This window comes from Canis lupus, chromosome 6, assembly GCF_003254725.2.
Source record: "Canis lupus dingo isolate Sandy chromosome 6, ASM325472v2, whole genome shotgun sequence".
Lineage (NCBI taxonomy): Eukaryota > Metazoa > Chordata > Mammalia > Carnivora > Canidae > Canis > Canis lupus.
Window position 1 is genome coordinate 18,047,802 of NC_064248.1, and position 19,010 is coordinate 18,066,811.

General features: G+C 45.2%; 1 protein-coding gene across 7 annotated transcripts in view; it reads right to left on the reverse strand.

Moving 5' to 3' along the window:
• Window positions 1-19,010, reverse strand: part of SGF29 (SAGA complex associated factor 29) — a 29,497-nt gene that overhangs the window by 5,806 nt on the left and 4,681 nt on the right. For 3 of the 7 annotated variants that reach the window (XM_025415738.3, XM_025415740.3, XM_025415739.1), the window contains exons 2-5: window positions 18,580-18,676; window positions 4,738-4,826; window positions 1,796-1,871; window positions 1,013-1,085 (exon numbers count right to left, since the gene is read on the reverse strand). In XM_025415738.3, the coding sequence (XP_025271523.1) occupies window positions 1,013-1,085; window positions 1,796-1,871; window positions 4,738-4,812 (224 nt within the window). In that variant the 5' untranslated portion in view covers window positions 4,813-4,826; window positions 18,580-18,676. Of the gene's footprint in view, window positions 1-1,012; window positions 1,086-1,795; window positions 1,872-4,737; window positions 4,827-7,920; window positions 7,946-18,579; window positions 18,677-19,010 lie in introns of those variants that run through there. The other 4 variants (XM_025415741.3, XM_049110885.1, XM_025415742.3 and 1 more) reach the window with 2 other exon arrangements.

Sequence of the window (19,010 nt, forward strand, 5' to 3'; positions counted from 1 at the left end):
CAGACTATATAACCAGTAACAGTAAAAACTCTACTTCTTGTTCCAATCCTGTGATATATATACATATGAAATGCATGTGTGAAAAAAAAAAAAAAAAAAGAAATGCATGTGTGTGCTGTGGAAAGGCGATTGTTACACCATGTTAGCATGGTATTAAAGAATATGGACTTTTGGTTTACAACTGGGCTCCCCGACTTACTGGTTATGTGACTTTTAGCAAATTACAGGAACTCCTTGTGTCTTAGTGTCCTCAACCATAAAATGGGGGTAATGTCCACCTTTTAGTCGTTCTGAGCATTACAGGAGATAAATACATAAAGTACTTGGAATAGTACCTGGCACAATACGACAACACAAGAGTCCTTATTAGTATTACTATGGCAATGATGACTAGATCTTTAATATCAGAATTAAGCTACAACAGAGAATGTATTTCCTACCATGGGTTATGGTCAAGAGTTTGAAAATCACTGGTCTTAGGCACTTTATATACATTATCTCGTGCTATGTTGACAATTCTGTAGTAATTATGATCCCTGTTGTAATTAATGACGGAATAACTGGGTCTTGGGGCTCAGTGGGAGCAACGAACTCTTCACGGTCACCGGACTAGTAAAAGGCTGTGCTGGGGTCTGGCCCCCACCTTGCTGTCATCTAGGAAACAGCAGAGCTGGAGGGAGGAGGAGGCCCCAAAAGACAGCCCAGGGAGTGGAAATCTACTTTTTTTTTTTTTTTTTAATTCATGAGAGAGAGAGAGAGAGAGAGAGAGAGAGAGAGAGGCAGAGACACAGGCAGAGGAAGAAGCAGGCTCCATGCGGGGAGCCTGACTTGGGACTCGATCCCAGGTCTCCAGGATCATGCCCTGGGCTGAAGGTGGCGCTAAACCACTGAGCCACCTGGGCTGCCTGGAAATCTGCTTCTAAATGGCAGGAAAGACAGTAGGGGCGAGGGTTTGTGGGTTCCTATGGCTCACCACATGGGTGGGTGACAAAGGAGAGGGGACAGTACTCACTTGCACTCAGCCTCTGCATCAGCCTTGGCGGTTGTATAGAGCCCACGCAGCTTTGTCCGGTAGTAGGGAGAGACTGCAAAGTAAGCAGAGGAAGAGGCGTGGGCAAGGCGCAGCTGGCAGTCCTATGGTGCTGCTGCCCATACATCTGAATTGGGACTTCCAGAGTACAGAGGCCATGGATCGAGACATGAGCTTTAGTGGCTGGGAAGTGACCCCTGAGGCTGATGCCCTGTGTTTAACGAGTTCTCATTTTCTTATGGCACAGATGCCATCACTGTATTTGGCAGAGGGCTTTCTAACCTTTGCCATAGCATAACACATTAAGAAAATATTTCTCAGCACATAGGAAAATAGACCATGGTTCTCCAAGCTGCTCAGAGTTGGAAAGCACCTACCCAGTAGGCTGAGCATGAGGGCCTTTGGGGCATGTGCTGGAGATGCCGGGAGTGAAGCTCTCTTTCTAGAAAACATCAGCTAACTGGGGGGTGCTTGTGCACTCAAAGGGGTTCCCCTAAATGCAGCCTCATTACACTGACTTCCCAGTGCCTAGAGTTGGGGGACTTTAAGGTTCTTTAGTGCTAGGTAGCTTGTCATCTGTTTCCTGGGTCACCTTTAGTTACTCAGCAGAAGGAAAAACCGTCCCTATGGCTGAGGAGCAGTTCATTTTGGATTATGTAGATATATCCAGAAGTCCTGTCTGAAACTAATTAATAGCCACGTTCCCCGGTCTCAGCCCATTCCCCCCTTGCTCTTCCCCTTTCTCTTCTGAGCCCAGTGACTTACTCTTGTTCTCTGTCTGCATCCGCTCATGGGTCTTCTGGATGTTCACTAAGTTGTGTTCACTCCGTGAACGCTCTTCCTGCAGGGATAAGGTCAACGGGGCACGAGGTGGCCCTTTATCCTGCTGTGGCACCCTGCACCCAGGCCAGAGTCCCCAGAAATATGTCTATCAGCATCTCCTGACCCTTACTTTTCAGGTTACATTCCACTACAAAGGACATCATTTGGGAAGGAATTTCCAGGACTGCTCCCTTTTGGGCTACAGGACTGTGTGGTATATGGCTCCCAGGAGATGGGTCATTATGTAACTATAAACATGGGTAGGGGTGCCTGGGTGGCTCAGTTGGTTAAGTGTCCCAACTCTTGATCTCAGCTCAGGTCTTGATCTCAGGATCATGAGTTCAAGCCCCACACTGGGCTCCACACTGGGTGTGGAGCCTACTTAAAACAACAATAACAAAAAAACCTGGATGACAGAATGCTTATTAGAAAGGTCCCTGATAATAATGGACAAAGTGTAGGAGCAGCACGCCTGATATGCCATGCACAAATATATATCATCCTTATTTTTATGAATGAAGAGCTATTTTTTTAGAATAGGAAAAAATGGCTTTTTAATACGATCAAAGCAGCAAGCACCACATGGTGGATCCAAATTCTCCTGGGGAACACTTCCATCCTGAGGCAAGGAAGATTCTGAGAAACCAAATCACATCTAGGTGTGACTACCACTCAGCCAGTATAGGGCACCCAGTATGCTGGAGTACAAAACAGGTCTCCTAACTGCATCTGGGTCACTGGACACAATGGCAGCAAAAGACAGGCTGGAGGAAGTATACTGTCCCACAGACAGGAAAAGGTTTTCAGGAAGACAGGTGTTGGTATATGCATTGTGGGACAACTGAATACACTTTTAATGAGCAGCATTCAGAGGAAGACTTATTTTTTTTTAAATGTATTTATTTATGATAGACATAGAAAGAGAGAGAGAGAGGGAGAGGGAGGGAGGGAGGGAGGGAGGGAGGGAGGGAGAGAGAGAGAGAGAGAGAGAGAGGGAGAGGCAGAGACACAGGAGGAGGGAGAAGCAGGCTCCATGCCGGGAGCCTGATGTGGGACTCGATCCTGGGACTCCAGGATTGCGCCCTGGGCCAAAGGCAGGCGCTAAATGGCTGAGCCACCCAGGGATCCCCAAAGGAAGACTTCTTAATTAGAATGAACAAAATGAGGTGAGTTTTCTTATAAGGAAGAAGACAAGGAATGGGTGTCAATGCAGCAAGATGATGAGGAGTTAGTGCAGTGGGTCAGGCCAACCCAGTAAATAGTGCTGGATAATTCTAGGACGTCTTTGTTGTTGGGAAAGGGTTTACCATCCTGACCCCCCAGGACCTCGGGTTACTTTAATACAACAGAGGCTGAAGCAGCCAGGGGGCAATGGCCCTCCATCACAGCCACTGAGCCCCAAGAACACACTTGTGGTAAGCAAGGATTTTTGAACGTGTGGAAGCCCTTCAAGGGCACTACAATGCACTATGCACATTTAAATCAATGCACTATGACTGCCCTGATCCAAGAACAGATCAAACTAAGACATTCTAAGCTATAGCTGGCAGAGATGGACTATTATTCTGAGTACCACTTGGGTCCTCTCCATAGGTAGGAGGTGGCCACATAACGAAAAGCAGTCTGAGCACAAGCCTGTGAGCTGCAACAGGGAGACTGGCTTTGTCCCCAGCTGATTCAGAACCCAGAAATGACTGAATCGTGGCCAACTAGAAGAAAGCAAATGTTCTGAAGTAAAAATACTGTAAAGTAAAAATATCGTCCATAACAATGCCTGACAAATGGGCAAGGCTAATTCTGTTGGGAAGGGTCACAAATAGCTCTGGAATTCTTACCAACCTTTTCTATGATGAAACTGACTTCTACCATGACTATAGCTGAACAAGGTGCCATACACTGGCAAGGCTAGTGAGATTCAGCTACCTCACATAAAGATGTCGCATGCTAATACCAGGATTAATGACTAGTACTGGGAGACAGAGCCAGAGCCTCTGCAGATTGGAACATTGATCGGAAACAACTGGCCCAAGGAAGGACTGGATTTAGCTAACCGTTAACTAATTTCTATGCTGAAGAGTTTTACACAAATTTATAATAAGCCACAAACAGTACTGGATAAATGGGGGGAAACAGGTAATCAGATTAGTATAAAAATATGGAAATGTACAGAATGGCTCTATGGGACAGACTGCTTGTTTCTTGGAGTCTGTCCCTCACTGCACTAGTTCCTCCAAATGTTGGGCATCCTCATACTCACGCGGTTGCTGTACCTGCTGGATAAATGCTACACTAACTACAGATGCTCCAATAAATACCATTTTGCTATAAGGGAGCCTAGGCAGAGGGCTTGGAGGGGAGGGGCTGTGAGGTAAAAGATGAACTCGATAGGTTTATTTTCAGATCTTGCATGTTCCAGAAAAGGCCCCTCACCAGCTCTTGGGAGAGAACCTCTGTACTCTTGGAATATCCTGCCTGATAAAAGTATCTTTGTTCAACTAGGATAAGGGGATGGAGGGAAAAGGGGAGTGACCATAATGGGTACAGGGTATTTCTGTCAGATGACCAGAATGTTCTGAAATTGTGGTGACGGTTGCACAACTCTGAATATACTAAAAACCAATGGAATCGTACTCTTCAAATGGGTGAGCTATACGGTATGTGAATCCTATCTCAATATAGCTGTTACTGAAAAGAGAGAATCACAAAGTCCTGCTGCCGATAGAAAATCCAGCAGGAGGGATAGTCACACTCCACATTTTCCTCCTCTCTCATTCATCAGTCACCTGGGTCCCTGCCATGTCCAAAGTCTCTAACTGCACCGCCTGTACCCGCCCCTCTGCAGCTCACATGCTGCCCTCCAGGAGCCAAGGGCTGCGGCTTCTTACCTGGGTTTGTTTGATCAGCTGATGAAGCTCTGTGAGAAGTTCTGCGATGCGGGAATCGGCTGACACCAGGGCCATTGTGTCTGCGGTGCCTGCAGTGGAGGCGAACAGAAGAGAACCCTGCTAGTGGCTGTTGTATGTTGAACATTAGAATGTCAGGTGATGACCTTATACCAGAAAATATTAAAACTTTAGGAATTTCACATAATTTCTAGAACAGTTATAATAGCATTTACCCAAACAACAGAACCTACAAAACAACAGAACCTACAAAACAACAGAATCATTTTTTTTTTTATTTAAAGATTTTTATTTATTTACTCGTGAGAGACAGAGACACAGGCAGAGGGAGAGGCAGGCATCACAGAGAGAGCCGGACTTGGGACTCGATCCAGGATCTCCAGGATCACACCCTGGGCTGCAGGCAGCACTAAACCACTGTGCCACCAGGGCTGCCCCAGAATCATTTTTTTAAATAGATTTTATTTATTTGAGAGTGAGCAAGTGCATGAGCAGGGGGAGCAGCAGAGGGGAAAGCAGACTCTCCATGGAGCAGGGAGCCCAACATGGGACTCGATCCCAAGACTATGGGATCATGACCTGAGCTGAAGGCAGACGCTTAACCAACTGAGCCACCCAAGTGCCCTATCATCATTTTTTTGACAGTGCTTCCTGAATAACTTAAAATACCACACAAACAAGCCTTACTAGTCAAAAAGACTTCAGAATTTGAATCTCGCGAAGTTTCAAAGTACATGCCTAATTAGGATCACAGATCATTATAAAATTCAGTATTTAGTTAACCAAGCTGGCAGTAGGATTCTTTTCTCATCTTTTTTTTTTTTTTTTAAAGATTTTATTTATTTATTCATGAGAGAGAGAGAGAGAGAGGCAGAGACACAGGCAGAGAGAGAAGCAAGCTCCATGCAGGGAGCCTGATGTGGGACTCAATCCCAGAACCCCGGGATCACATCCTGAGCCAAAGGCAGATACTCAACCACTGAGCCACCCAGGCATCCCAAACTTTTTTTTTAAAGTAGGCTCCACATCCAGGATGGAGCCCAGTATAGAGTTAGTTAGAACCCACAGCCATGGGATCCCTGGGTGGCGCAGCGGTTTGGCGCCTGCCTTTGGCCCAGGGCGTGATCCTGGAGATCCGGGATCGAATCCCACGTCGGGCTCCCGGTGCATGGAGCCTGCTTCTCCCTCTGCCTGTGTCTCTGCCTCTCTTTCTCTCACTGTGTGCCTATCATAAATAAATAAAAATTAAAAAAAAAAAAACCCACAGCCATGAGATCAAGAGTTGGACACTTGACTGAGCCTCCCAGGCACCCCAACCTAGAAACCTTTTTATTTATTCAACCTACTTGTCCTTAACAATTAGCACGAAAGCTTTACGAGACAGGTAAAATTAACCATCATTTTAAGCCATTTTTTTGCTGACAAATTGCAGCAAAAATAACGAGCTTATCTGACCTTTAATAAACCTCGGCAGAATAAAAGTTTTACATTTAACACTGATAAGTCTAAAGACACATCTTAAACTAACAAACTTAAATTAGCTTTAATACAGAATATATGGGGGCATCCGGGTGGCTCAGTGGTTGAACATCTGCCTTTGGCTCAAGTCATGATCCTGGGGTCCTGGGGTTGAGTCCCACATCAGGCTCCTTCCAGGGAGCCTGCTTCTCCCTCTCCCTATGCTTTTGCCTCTGTGTGTTTCTCATGAGTAAATAAAATCTTAAAAAAAAAACCAAACAGAATATGTGGTACCTGTGCCTATTAAAAGTCAATTTGTTCCCCACTGTCAATTTTCCTTGGGGTACCCAGAGGGAAATCTGAAGGGAATGGTTAAATCCAAGGGAACTCCTGGGCCTCTTCATGCAGATTCAAGAGGTGCTTCAGTTTGAACCACATAAGGAGACAGCTCAACAGCTTGGGGTGCTCTTTGCTCCTCCATAGCGAGTAAGAGGAGCAGGAGCCAATGGCACCAAAGGCGAGGATTTACCAGAGCAGGTTTTGTAAGCCTCACCAGAAGGTGGTGGAGAAACTTGAGAGGGGAGGGTGGGGCAGGGGGGAAGGTGTGGCAGGAGAGGTGCTGCCAACAAGGCTGGAGGTGATAAAAGCCCAAACAGAAGAAATAGGACTACGGTCCTAAAGCTCATCAGCCTGGAGAAGAGCAGATGTACATTTTCTTCCCATCAACAAAAAGTGGGAACAGGCAGTCCATGTCAGGTGAGAATACAGGGAACCTCCTTGAAACAAAAGGAGTTTCAGCAGCTGCTTGGGAATACTTAAAGTCACCGTCCAGAGGTAGACTATCCATAGACAACCGGAAATTATAGCCATCAACACGGAAATGAATGAGAGGCCCCCACATACAAGAAAGAAACAGGCAGCACTCATCTAGTCCTCACAACACATTTCAGATCCAATGCACAAAATAAACAGTAAACAAAGCGTTTGGGAGCTTGGCGGCAACCTGGTTACAGGAAAGGAGGGGGGAGTACACAAGAAACAGGACCTCTTGGGGAGGTGTGCTAGGCACTGACAGGGGATCACTCCCTTGGGACTGGACTATGGCTAAAGCTCATGAGAAAACTGACCGAAAAAAAAAAAAAAAAAGAAAAGAAAACTGACCGGATTAGGGAGAGGTCCCAAACCTTTGTTTCTTCAGGTCTCTCATTTGTGCTTACCCATGGGTTGTTTGGCATCCTCGGTCCTGCTCTCAGATTAAGTGGTCCCCCTGTCAGGGGAGTGACCCAACAGGGTAAGACAGCTCCCACCCATTCCTTTTAGAAGCACATGGTCAAATGTATCTTGGATTTTATGCTCATAAAGGGACCACACTGGGTTATTTAGAAGGAAACCTTACACAGGAGTCTTTTAAGATTGCAGCAGCCATCCTAATGAATGTATAGCCATCCTGTGCCCAAGAAGAATATGAGTATTGAAAGAATGGGCACAACAGGGAGAGCCTGAGCCCAACACTGTTATGGTCAAGGTACTAGTGTCCAGCTGAGCGGCAGGAGTTTATTCCTTCCTGTACTGCAGCCACAGGACAGAGGTTCTCTCTCGAGCACTCAGACAAGGCATGTTCCAAAGGGTCCTATTGTGAGGACAGCTCCAAAAAAGAACAGGTAAGACACAAAGACAGGTATGTGTGTGTGTGTAAAGAAGACTTACCAAGTTGCACTAAATCTCCTGGATTTCTTTTGGCACAGTCCCCATACAGGCCACCAAAAAGTACGCGGGGGGTTGTTCAGCGCAACGATCAAGAAAGAATTCTTGAGCTGATGACAATGCAACTTAGTAAGTTTATTTAAAAGTAGCACAGGGGGGCAGCCTGGGTTGCCCAGCGGTTTAGCGCCGTCTTCAGTCCACGGCATGATCCTGGGGACCCAGGATCGAGTCCCACATCGGTCTCCCTGCGTGGAGCCTGCTTCTCCCTCTGCCTGTGTCTCTGCCTCTCTCTCTGTGTCTCTCATTAATAAATAAATAAAATCTTTATAAATAAATAAATAAATGTAGCACAGGGACAGGACCTATGGGCAGAAAGAGCTGCACTTTTGCTGTGTGAGGCTGGTGGTTATACACTTAGCAATCAATGGGAAGAAGCATGCAGGGAGTATCAGATTACAAAAGTTTCTTCAAATTTCTACTCAAAAAACTAGTTTTGCAAGATTCCTCTAGTGTTTATCATTCAGTTTGACATGAACTATTGGTGAGGTGTACAGGCAGTCATGAGATCCTTAAAGAACGTAGCAACTGGGGCACACCTGGGTGGTTCAGTGATTGAGTGTCTGCCTTTGGCTCAGGTCGAGATCTCAGGGTCCTGGATCCAGTCCTGTATCAGACTCCTTGTCGGGAGTCTGCTTCTCCCTCTGCCTATGTCTCTGCCTCCCTCTCTGTGTCTCTCATGAATAAAGAAATTTAATAAAAAAAACATGTGGGACACCTGGGTGGCTTGGCAGTTGAGCGCCTAACTTTGGCTCAGAGCCTGATCCTGGATTCCCGGGATCGAGTCCCACATCAGGCTCCTTGTGTGGAGCCTGCTTCTCTTCCCTCTGCCTGTCTCTGCCTCTCTTTCTGTGTCTCTCATGAATGAATAAATAAAATCTAAAAAAAACAAAACAAAACAAAAAAACCCCCCCCCAAAAAAACGTAGCAACCAGCACGTATTTGATCCCTATCAAAAGCATGCAGGCTTAAGTCAGCCTTCCTGGCTAAGGGTAAACATCTTCCTGCTCCTGTCCCTCATCATTGAAATTAACAAGCTCATCATACAGTTCATACAGTAATTCAAGGGATCCAGAATAGACAAAACAATCTCGAAAATAAAGTTTTCCCAATTACAAAATGCATAACACAAAGCTACAGTAATTAAGACAGTGAGGTACTGGCATAAAGACAGACCCAAACATCAATGAAACAAAACTGAGAGGCCAGAAATAAACCTTCATACCCACCGTCAATTAATTTCCAACCAGGATACCAAGATAATTTAATGGGAAAAGAATTGTCTTTTTGACAAATGGTGCAGGGACAACTAGATATCCATATGTAAAAGAATGAATTTGGACCCCGATCTCAGACCATATACAAAAATGACCTGAATAGTTTTCCAAAGACAATATTCAAATGGCCAAGTTGCCTGTGAAAAGATGCTCAGTATCAATAGCCATCAAGTGGATACAAATCAACACCACAAGGAGGTATCATTTCACACTCACCAGGATGGTTATAATCAAAAAGAGAAATAATAAAAGTGTCGGGGAGGGTAAATGAAGGGATAAAGAGTGGTTCTGTTCACACAAAGGAATATTTTACTCAACAATAAAAGGAGTCATGTACTGTTGTGTGCTACAACACAGGTGAATCTTGAAAACCTTATGCTAAGTAAAAGCTACACACAACTAATATTGTCTATGTCCATTTAGATGAAATAACCAGAATCCAAATCTAAAGTCTTGTTATTTTTAGATATATCTCCCTACCCTTACCCCTTCAGCCTTAGGCAAACACTAATCTACTTTCTGTTTCTATAGATTTGCTTGTTCTGTACCTCTTTTCTTCTTATTGTGGAATAATATTCCTTTGTTTGCATATACCACATTTGTACACGTCCATCAACCAATGGACATTTGGGTCATATCCACTTTTTGGCTATTGAGATAATGCTGTTATGAGGAGCACCTGGCTGGCTCAGTCAGTAAGGTACACGATTCATGATCTCAGGGTTGTAGGTTTGAGTCCCACACTGGATGTAGAGATTACTTTAAAATAAAATATTTTTTTAAAAAAGAATTTTGTTAGGAACACTTGTGGGTAAGTTTTTCTGTGGACACGTTTTCATTTTCTGGATCTATAACTAGGAGTGGAATTGCTGGGTCATATGGTCACTCTATGTTTAAACCTTATGAGGAACTGCTAGACTGTTTCCAAAGTGGCTGCACCATTTTACTTTCCCATCAGCAACGCATGAGGATTCCACAGCTCTACACCAATGCATGTTATTGTCTGATTCCAGCCATTCTAGTGGAGTGTGAAATGTTAACTAGTGGTTTTGATTTGTATTTCCCCAATGGCTAATAATGCTGAACATGTTTTCACGTTTATTAGCCATCTGTGTGTCTTCTTTGGAGAACTGCCCTTTGTCCATTTTTACTGAGTTATTTTTATCTTTTTTATTATTCAGTTTTATCTTTTGAAACACATTTTAAAATTTTTTATGCAATCCAATTTATCTATTTTTGATTGCTTGGGACACAGACCTGTCTTCTCACATGTGTGACACTATTTGTAACACCACAGCTTTATATAATACGTTTCAGTATAAAGAACGTGTCCCTTAAAAAAAAAAAAGTCTAGTTGCATGAGCTAAAACCACATAAAATGATGGATCTTGGGTTTAGAGATTAGAAGTGTAAAATTTGAGAATTATCAGCATGGAGTTCCTTGCTAAACTCTAGGAACTGATCTGCTGAGTGAGAAAAGAGGAAGGAGGAAAGACTACCCCAAGCTCAGTAGAAAGATCCCAGGAAGGGAAGGATTAGCATGGAAGAAGGTTGTTCTCTTCTGCTAAATAAAGCAGGAATTCTAGGTAGAACCACCTGCCTTCTACTTGCCCACACCTATGTAGAATAAAATTGGGGCATGCCCCACAGTGGACGGACGGGGGTGCGGGGGGGAAACTTTACATTGCACCATCACAAACACTGGCAGCAGGTGTGCCCACAATGCTGTCACGTAAACCAGTTATCCTTCCCAGTAAATCTGTCAGACATTTCAAACTTTCTTAATGTGTTTGTTGCTGCCCTCAGACCTGGGTCTGGGCCCTGGCTAGCTGAAGCCCCGGTTCCTACTTTGCTCACAAGCCAGAAATCTTGTTACCACCATCAACACATTGGGCTACATGCAGCAGCACCTGCCACCTCTGCCTCCTCGAAAAGGAATTACTCCCCCGACTTACTGAAAAGTAGCCCTTCATCTGTGCTCTGAACTTGTCTCCTCTTGGGTCACCTGATACCCCTTTCCTGCGCTGTATGAGCAAAATGAGCATACTTTAGGAGAGCCTACCTTAAAAAAGACTAAGAGCTTCCAATTCCCACTCACCTCCAGCTCCCCACTCTGTTTTTCTTCACAGAAAAATTGATGTCGTCCAAGCATGTGCCCCTTGTCCTCACCCCCATTTGACTTTTCAACCCACTTCAGTCTAGCTTCTGTCCTCACCAGTCCAGTGATGATGCTAATACAGGTCAAAGCATTAGATCCTTTCCTGCTTGAGCCCACCTGACCTGCCTCTTTCTCACTTGACAGAGGTGCCCACTGCGACCACCTCTGGCTTCAGGGCCTTCACCCTGCACCTCACTCTGGCTCCTCCAGTCTCTGGGGCTGGCCCCTCACCTGCCTGTCCTGCAAACACTGGCACGCCCTACAGGCTTCCAAGTCTCCTCGCTTCCCCCTTCCCTGCCCCCAGGTGCCACAGAAAAGGACTTGGAGCAATCTCCTGAGCCTGACAGAACTGAGGACCTCAGGGAAAACGTCTCCAGTGGAAGAGACAGGAGCAGCAAATGTACATAAGAATTTCCTGTTGGCTGAGCTGTGGCACCAGAGAGCGGAGGCCTGAGGGGGAGGCAGAGCAGACGGAGGTTTTCAGGTGGGGAAACAGGAATATGCTGGCTGAGCGGCAGGAGCACGCTGAGAATCAGGGACCTGAGAACTGGGTTGCATCTGAAGAAGAGACAGGTGGGTGAGCAATGGGCTCCAGCCCTGACACACATGCAGCACCCCAGAGGACGATCACCCCAGGAAGCCCTTCTCTGTCTCTATGCACTCATCATCTGCTCTCGCTCCTCTCCTGTCTTACTTACATACACACAGCAGGGCCGTCCTGTCTCATTCCACTCCTCCCCTTCCACCCCAGCTTGCACCTCCCTCCTCCAAGGATACAGATGTTAGCTCAAGATGCGTCCTGCTGGACTGTCCGTAAGTAAACCAAACCTGTCTCTTGCTGGACTCTTCTTGGAACCTACCTAGACTTTCCAACCTACTTTTATAAATGTAGGTTTTTTCTGGTTTTTCTTCCCCAACCAGACTGGAAGTTCCTCAGGCAAGGACACACACCTCTGCTTTGATCAACAATCCCTACACCAAGAACCACCGATAGGTCGGGTCAAGGACTTGGCAGGAACTTTATTTTTTCTACTTCACACACCATGTCTCTCCTGCCCTAATCCCCCATCCCATCTTTCCCATTAGGTCCATTTTGAATTTCCCATTTCAATTATTCCAAACTTTGTTGTTAACGAGAGGCTTTTCCTCTGGCTCCTGTAGGCTACCTCATTATCAACGATGAACACAAGGTACCAACACCCAAATCTACCTCCAGCCCTATGACTTCCCCAAGATTCAGTATCTTATTTTCATGCCAGCTAGACAGCTCTATCAGAGAAGACCCCAAATCCCTATCGGCAAAGACACTCCTTACATGAGCCCCCTACTTTTATATGCTAGAAATACTCTACAATTTGAAAAAGATTTTAAATCAATGTGTCCAGAAAATATTCTAAAATTAAATAACAGATGGTTGTACAAGTCTACAAATATACTTTAAAAAAACAAAAAATGAATTGTGTACTTTGGGTGAATTGTACGGTATGTGAATATTTCAATAGAACTTAAAAAAACCAAATCAGTATGTCCAAAACCCTCTCTCCCTCCCCACCCCCGAAACTCCTGTGTGGTAGTTCTCCCCTTCCCTGTTGATGTGTCCATAACCCACTCAGCGGCCTGTGCTGGGAAGAGAGTGAGTTTCGAACCGCCATCTCCCTATGTCCAATCAGTCACCACTTCTGTTGACTTACTGCCCATAAACCCATCCCCTCCTTCTTGGCTTTCAGACACTGTTTCCCACCATACCAATGGTCTCCCTGTAACTGATGCAGCAGCCCTCCTGCATCTACTCTCCATCGAATCCATCCTCTGCATGGTCCAAGAACTACCCTCTAAAAGACAAGTGTAAAAAAAAAAAAAAAAAAAAAAGAGAGACAAGTGTAGTCATGTTCTCCTAACAAAGCTTTCGACCCCTGCCTTGAGATAAGTCCAGCCCTTTACACACGACACTGGCTCAATGAAGGGGCTTCCATCCCCATTCCACACCTACCATCCCACTCCCACACCTACATCCACAGGCCACCCATACCATCTCCTCTCATCACTGCCCACCTCATACTTCATATTCCAGCCATTCCAAACTCTTCTGCTTTTTTAAAAAAAAAAAAACTCTTCTGCTTTTGACTATACACCACGTGATTGATTTCTTAGCCCCATGCTGTTCCCTCTATCTGGGATGCCCTTCCTGCAAACAGGACACCCCTAATTATCTGCTTGATTTAGTCTCTAAGACCTGGCTTGCTTACCAAGTCCTCTCTTTCCACCAGCCATGGTCAGAACCCCCCCTGCTCCCAGTCTCCTAGGCTGAGTTAAGTTACCCTTCTCTGTGTTCTCAAAAGTTATCCTTCTCTATGCATCTCTCTACCACAGTGCCTACCAAATCATATTAGAATTCTTTGTGTGTTTCTGTCTCCTCTCCAGCTTGCCTAGTCTCTGAGAGTGGGGATCACTCTACCTTCCATACCCAGCACAGAGCTGGGCCATGGTATTCACCATCTTTAGTTCTACTCGTGTTCATGCCTCAACCCAACACAGCATGGCTCTCCCTCAGACCCCAGTGATCTCCTGCCAGCTCCTGGACTCTTCCACTGCACTGATACTTGACCACACACTGCTTCTCAAAGCCCTGCTCCTTGGATTTCCAGACCTCCAGTCCCCTTTATTTCTCCTACCGCCCTGCACAGTCTTTCTGCTGCTCCCTCCTCCACCCCAGAGGACGATCACCCCAGGAAGCCCTTCTCTGTCTCTATGCACTCACTGGGCATCTCATCAGCTATAAGGCCCCATATTCTGAAATTTCCAAATGGAGATCATCAGCCCTGATCTCTCCCCAACGTTCCCAACTCAGATTTCCAACTGCCACCCAATGGCTCAACCAAGATGCCCCTCAGATACCTCATACTTCCTGCCCTGCTCTGCCTTCCAAATGTGGGTTGATGGCATCCATCACTGTCCAGCCAGCTTCCCAGGCTGCAAATTCCAGTCATCCATTCCCCCTTCTTGATCATCTACAGCTCCCCATCTCTTTGGTCCACCTCATTCAAATTCTAGGGATTTTGCCTCAGAAGTTTCTCTCAAACCCAGCCCCTCCCTTCCACCACACCTGTCACTGTCTTAGTTGGGGCTCTCATCACATTATCACAGTATCGTATTATCTCTGTGACTCACTGAGGTTGGACACAAAGCCTGTTTCCCTCAAGATAAAAAAAAATTTTTAAATAGGTACATACATGTTAACTATATTTATAGTTATATTTATATAGTTAATATATATGTATATGTATTAAACAAATGCAAATAATAAAATTCAAATGATACCAGAAGTACAATGAAATCTCCTACCCATAGAAGCAACCGCTATTATTTCTTGGGTATTCTCCAGAGGTCTCCCATGGATACACAGGGGGAAAAGGCATGTTATTTCCCAAAACCTTTCACAAATGGAAGATGCACAGACAGACACACATGCGAGAAATGGAGGTTGGCACGTGCAGCACTGGGCAGAAAAGTTGATCCACGTGGTCTGGGGCAGGGGGAGTAGATCAAATACCAAAGCAGGCAGCAGTGGCAGGGGGGCGGGGAGGGGATTGTTGGGCCTCATTTTTGGAGACCTTCATCCCCTGACACTTAGCCCCTACACCAATTATCAGGATCCCCTCACATGTGAACAGTTACTGATGGTTTTAAAAACGGTTTCATCTCCTCTTGTCTCTTTCCAGTGTGAAATACTGTGAAGTGGTGACATGGGCGACAACGTTCTGAAAGGCTGCCTTGCCTTCTGGGTAGGAGCTGGCATGGGAAAACCTCACCTCATGTTCTCCTTGCTCAATGCCCTTTTTTCTTGAGGGCATTCTTTAACCACTCAGCAGTCAGAACTCTCTTGGCTTCCCACAGCACTCTGGCCACACTTTTCTTTCTACTTTTTCCTAATTTAGCAGGAAAAAAAATAGTCTAACAATATTAAAGAATTATTAAAGCAAATCCCAGCAACCTAAAACAATTTTCATTTTGTGTGCCACTCTCTGTACATGCAATGTCATTGCTATCAGAGTACACATGCTCTTGTAAAACTGTTTTCTATTTGTGAGGGAGTCCACTTCTCATATTTCCAGCCCCTCAAGTATAAGAACCGAGTTATAGTCATCTTTGTATCTTGGCACCCAAAATAAAGCCGAGAACATAGGGAGGGCTTGGCAGTTGTTTGTCAGAAACTGCTCTGGTAAACACATGAAGAGGCAAACAGCATGCCCAGCACTCACAGCAGTGTTAAGTCATATAAAGAAATGAAATACACAACTTGCAAAATGGCCAACAGAGAAATAAACTGACATGCACACTTGAGGAATGTTCCAAGAAGGGGAACAGGGGCAGAACAGCTGTTAAGTTCTCATGGGGCCATATACTCCCCTTGGGGAGCTCCTGAACCTTTCTGAGTCTCAACCAGAGTACCCAGATTAACAACATAGGTAAGGTCCAAGCAGTGCCTGGCACGATGTGTATGCTAAGTAAACATGAGTTGCCCCCTCCTTATCTGGAATTGTGGTCAGGGAACTACCAGGAAAGAAACAGGGATGATGCTAAGTGGAGCAAAGCAAAAACACAGGCAAAACAAACAAACAAAAAACAAACAAAAAAAACCCACGGATGCATCCAAAGCCTGAGGGAAGCAACCTGAGATGATAGGCCACGCAAAGAGCATACCACTGGGGAGTGCTCTCCTGTTCGAGCTCCTGTTTGCCTACTGGGTAGTGCCTGGCTTGGGAGAACCACCGCATTTTATGTTACAACAAACTGTTATCTCCAGATCCATTCAGTCAGGAACTTGAATTTCCCCTGAAAACACCCTCAATGCCAAAGCCCAAGGGAACAAAGCACCGGGCACTGGAAACATACGTGACCAGAAGGCTGGTGCTCCCAGCTGAGAAGAAGTGGCTTCTAGTCCAAGCTGTCCGTTATAAGAGTCTGAGGGCCCCTGGTGATCCTATCACGATTCTCAACCTCCAGAGGCCAGACAACCCCTGCAAGGTTTTAGGCTTTCTTACAAATTTTGAGGAAAGGACCAACACTCTCAACTTTTTGGTTCCTGGCACTCTCTTCTTCCCACTGATTTAGAAGCCACACTTTCTATTTCTACCCACAGAGGGAACCACCATTCTGAAATTTTTCACTATAGATGAGCTCCACCTGTTCTAGAACTTCACAGAAATGTAATCATGGGGCACCCGGATGGCTGAGTAGTAGGTTGAGCGTCTGACTCTTGATTTTGCCTCAGGTTGAGATCTAGCCCAATGTTGGGCTCCACTTAGGGTGGAGTCTGGGACTCTCCCTCCTGCTACCTGCCCTCCCACTCAAATGCGCTCCCTCTCTAAATAAATTTTTTAAAAATGTAATCATGCCATCCACATTCTTTAGCATCTGGATTCTCATTTCAGAGACTTATCAGTGGTGGTGCGTGTATCAGGAGTTTGTCCCTTTCTATTGTTAAGCAGCATTCTCTCCTCTGAACAAATCTGTTTAGCTAGCTCCGTCCTGATGGCACCTGGGTTATTCCCAGCTTGGGGCCACTGTGAAGAAAACTGCCATGTAGTCATGTCAAGTCTTTTTGTAGACTTACTTTCCTTAAGTACTTAGGTCTGAGGTGGATGTTTAATTTTACAAGAAAGGGCCGGAACAGACCCTTTCCCTGAGATGTACCAGTGCTCACTCCCAACAACAATGTACAGAAGTTCCAGTACCTCTACCTCCTTGCCAGTGTACGGTGTTGTCATTTTCATTTTATTAAAAAAAAATTTTAGCCATTCTAGCTAGAGTGAAGCACTTTTCATTGTAGTTTTAATTCAGACTTCCTGGTAACTAATGATGTTGAGCACTTACCTGTGCACTTACTCGACTTCCTTTACGTTCAATTCAGTGGCTTCTTAGAATATCCCCAAGGTGGTGCAACTATCGCTGCTACCTAATTTTAGAATATTTTCATGACCCCCAAAACCTGTACCCATCAGTGGTCACTCTTCAGTCCCTCTTCCCCTCACACATGGGCAACTGCTTATTCTAATTCCTGACTTTATGGATCTGCCTTTTCTGGACACTTCATAGAAGCAGAATCACACAGCATGTAGCCTGCGGAGACTGGCTTCCTTCACTGAGCACAATATTTTCAAGGTTCATCCATGCTGTACATGTCTATTTTGCTCCTTTTGTGGCTGAATAATATCCCATTGTATCGGCAGACCTCATTTGGTTTTTGCATTCATCAGCTGATGGGACATTTAGGTAAAATGACTTTTATATCAAGAATTTGGAACTCCTGGGCAGCCCCGGTGGTGCAGCAGTTTGGTGCCGCCTGCAGCCCAGGGTGTGATCCTGGAGACCCAGGATCGAGTCCCACATCAGGCTCTCTGCATGGAGCCTGCTTCTCTCTCTGCCTGTGTCTCTGCCTCTCATTCTTTCTCTGTGTCTCTATAAATAAATAAATAAAATCTTAAAAAAAAAAAGAATTTGGAACTCTTGCTGGCTATCTTGTTTCCAAGAGTCTTTATCACGTGACAAGGCATTAGAAACAACAGACAGGGCCACCTGGGTGGCTCAGTGGTTAAGTCTGCCTTCGGCTCAGGGTGTGATCCTGGAGTCCTGGGATGGAGTCCTATATCGGGCGGGCTCTCTGCGTGGAGCCTGCTTCTCCCTCTGCCTATATCTCTGCCTCTCTTTCTCTGTCTCTCATGAATAAATAAATAAAATCTTAAAAAAAAAAAAAAGGAAACAACAACAAACAAATAGGAGACTCATCAGTGCCATTCCTTTCTTCTGGGTATCAACTACTTTTCCACTTATTCCAGTTAGTGGGCTGTTTTGTTTGTTTTAATGCATGTGTGTGCAGTTTATAATCATTATTTGTGGGAGGACTGGCCTGATATGAGCTATTCCACCACTATAGGAAGTGACCTCTGAGCATACTGCCCATCACCTTTTCTCCATTTTGGTAATAGTACTCCAATTTCTCTTTGGGAAACTGTCCTTCACCTTGGTTCCAAAGATGGGTACATGATCTGGGCCCATGAGCGTATTCCATTCTCCCTAACCACCATGACTGGCTCAGGAAGGGGTATGTGAACCAGGTCTGGTCCAAATCAACTTGAGATCTTTAGCTAGTAGTCATCTGCAAAGTGATACCTCTTTCAGCTGGTTGTCAAGAGAGTAGCAGCGAAGCCTGGAACTGATGGAGGCCTTTGCCTGCCTGACCAAGAAGCCAACATGGAGAGAAACAGAGCTGAAAGATATAAAAAAATCCTGGTGACGTTAGTTAGGTTTCCTGATATAACCCTCCCTGAAGCTGTTATGCCCAGGGCTTTTCAGTTAAGAGTCTAACAGATACTCCTTTTCTGCTTGGACTGGTCTGGGTTCCCTTTTTCTTAACTGCAACTGAGATATCTAATAGGTAATTCTAGGGACAAAGAATGTATTACCTGCTAATCACCCAGGCAAAACCTGTTCTGTAGCTCCTTTTCTAGAAGCCAAAGCCTAATACAAACAAATCCAAACATCCTGTACTTAAACCCCTCTAACATTAATCTTACAGGGCTCAAGACAATAAGAGTTCTGTT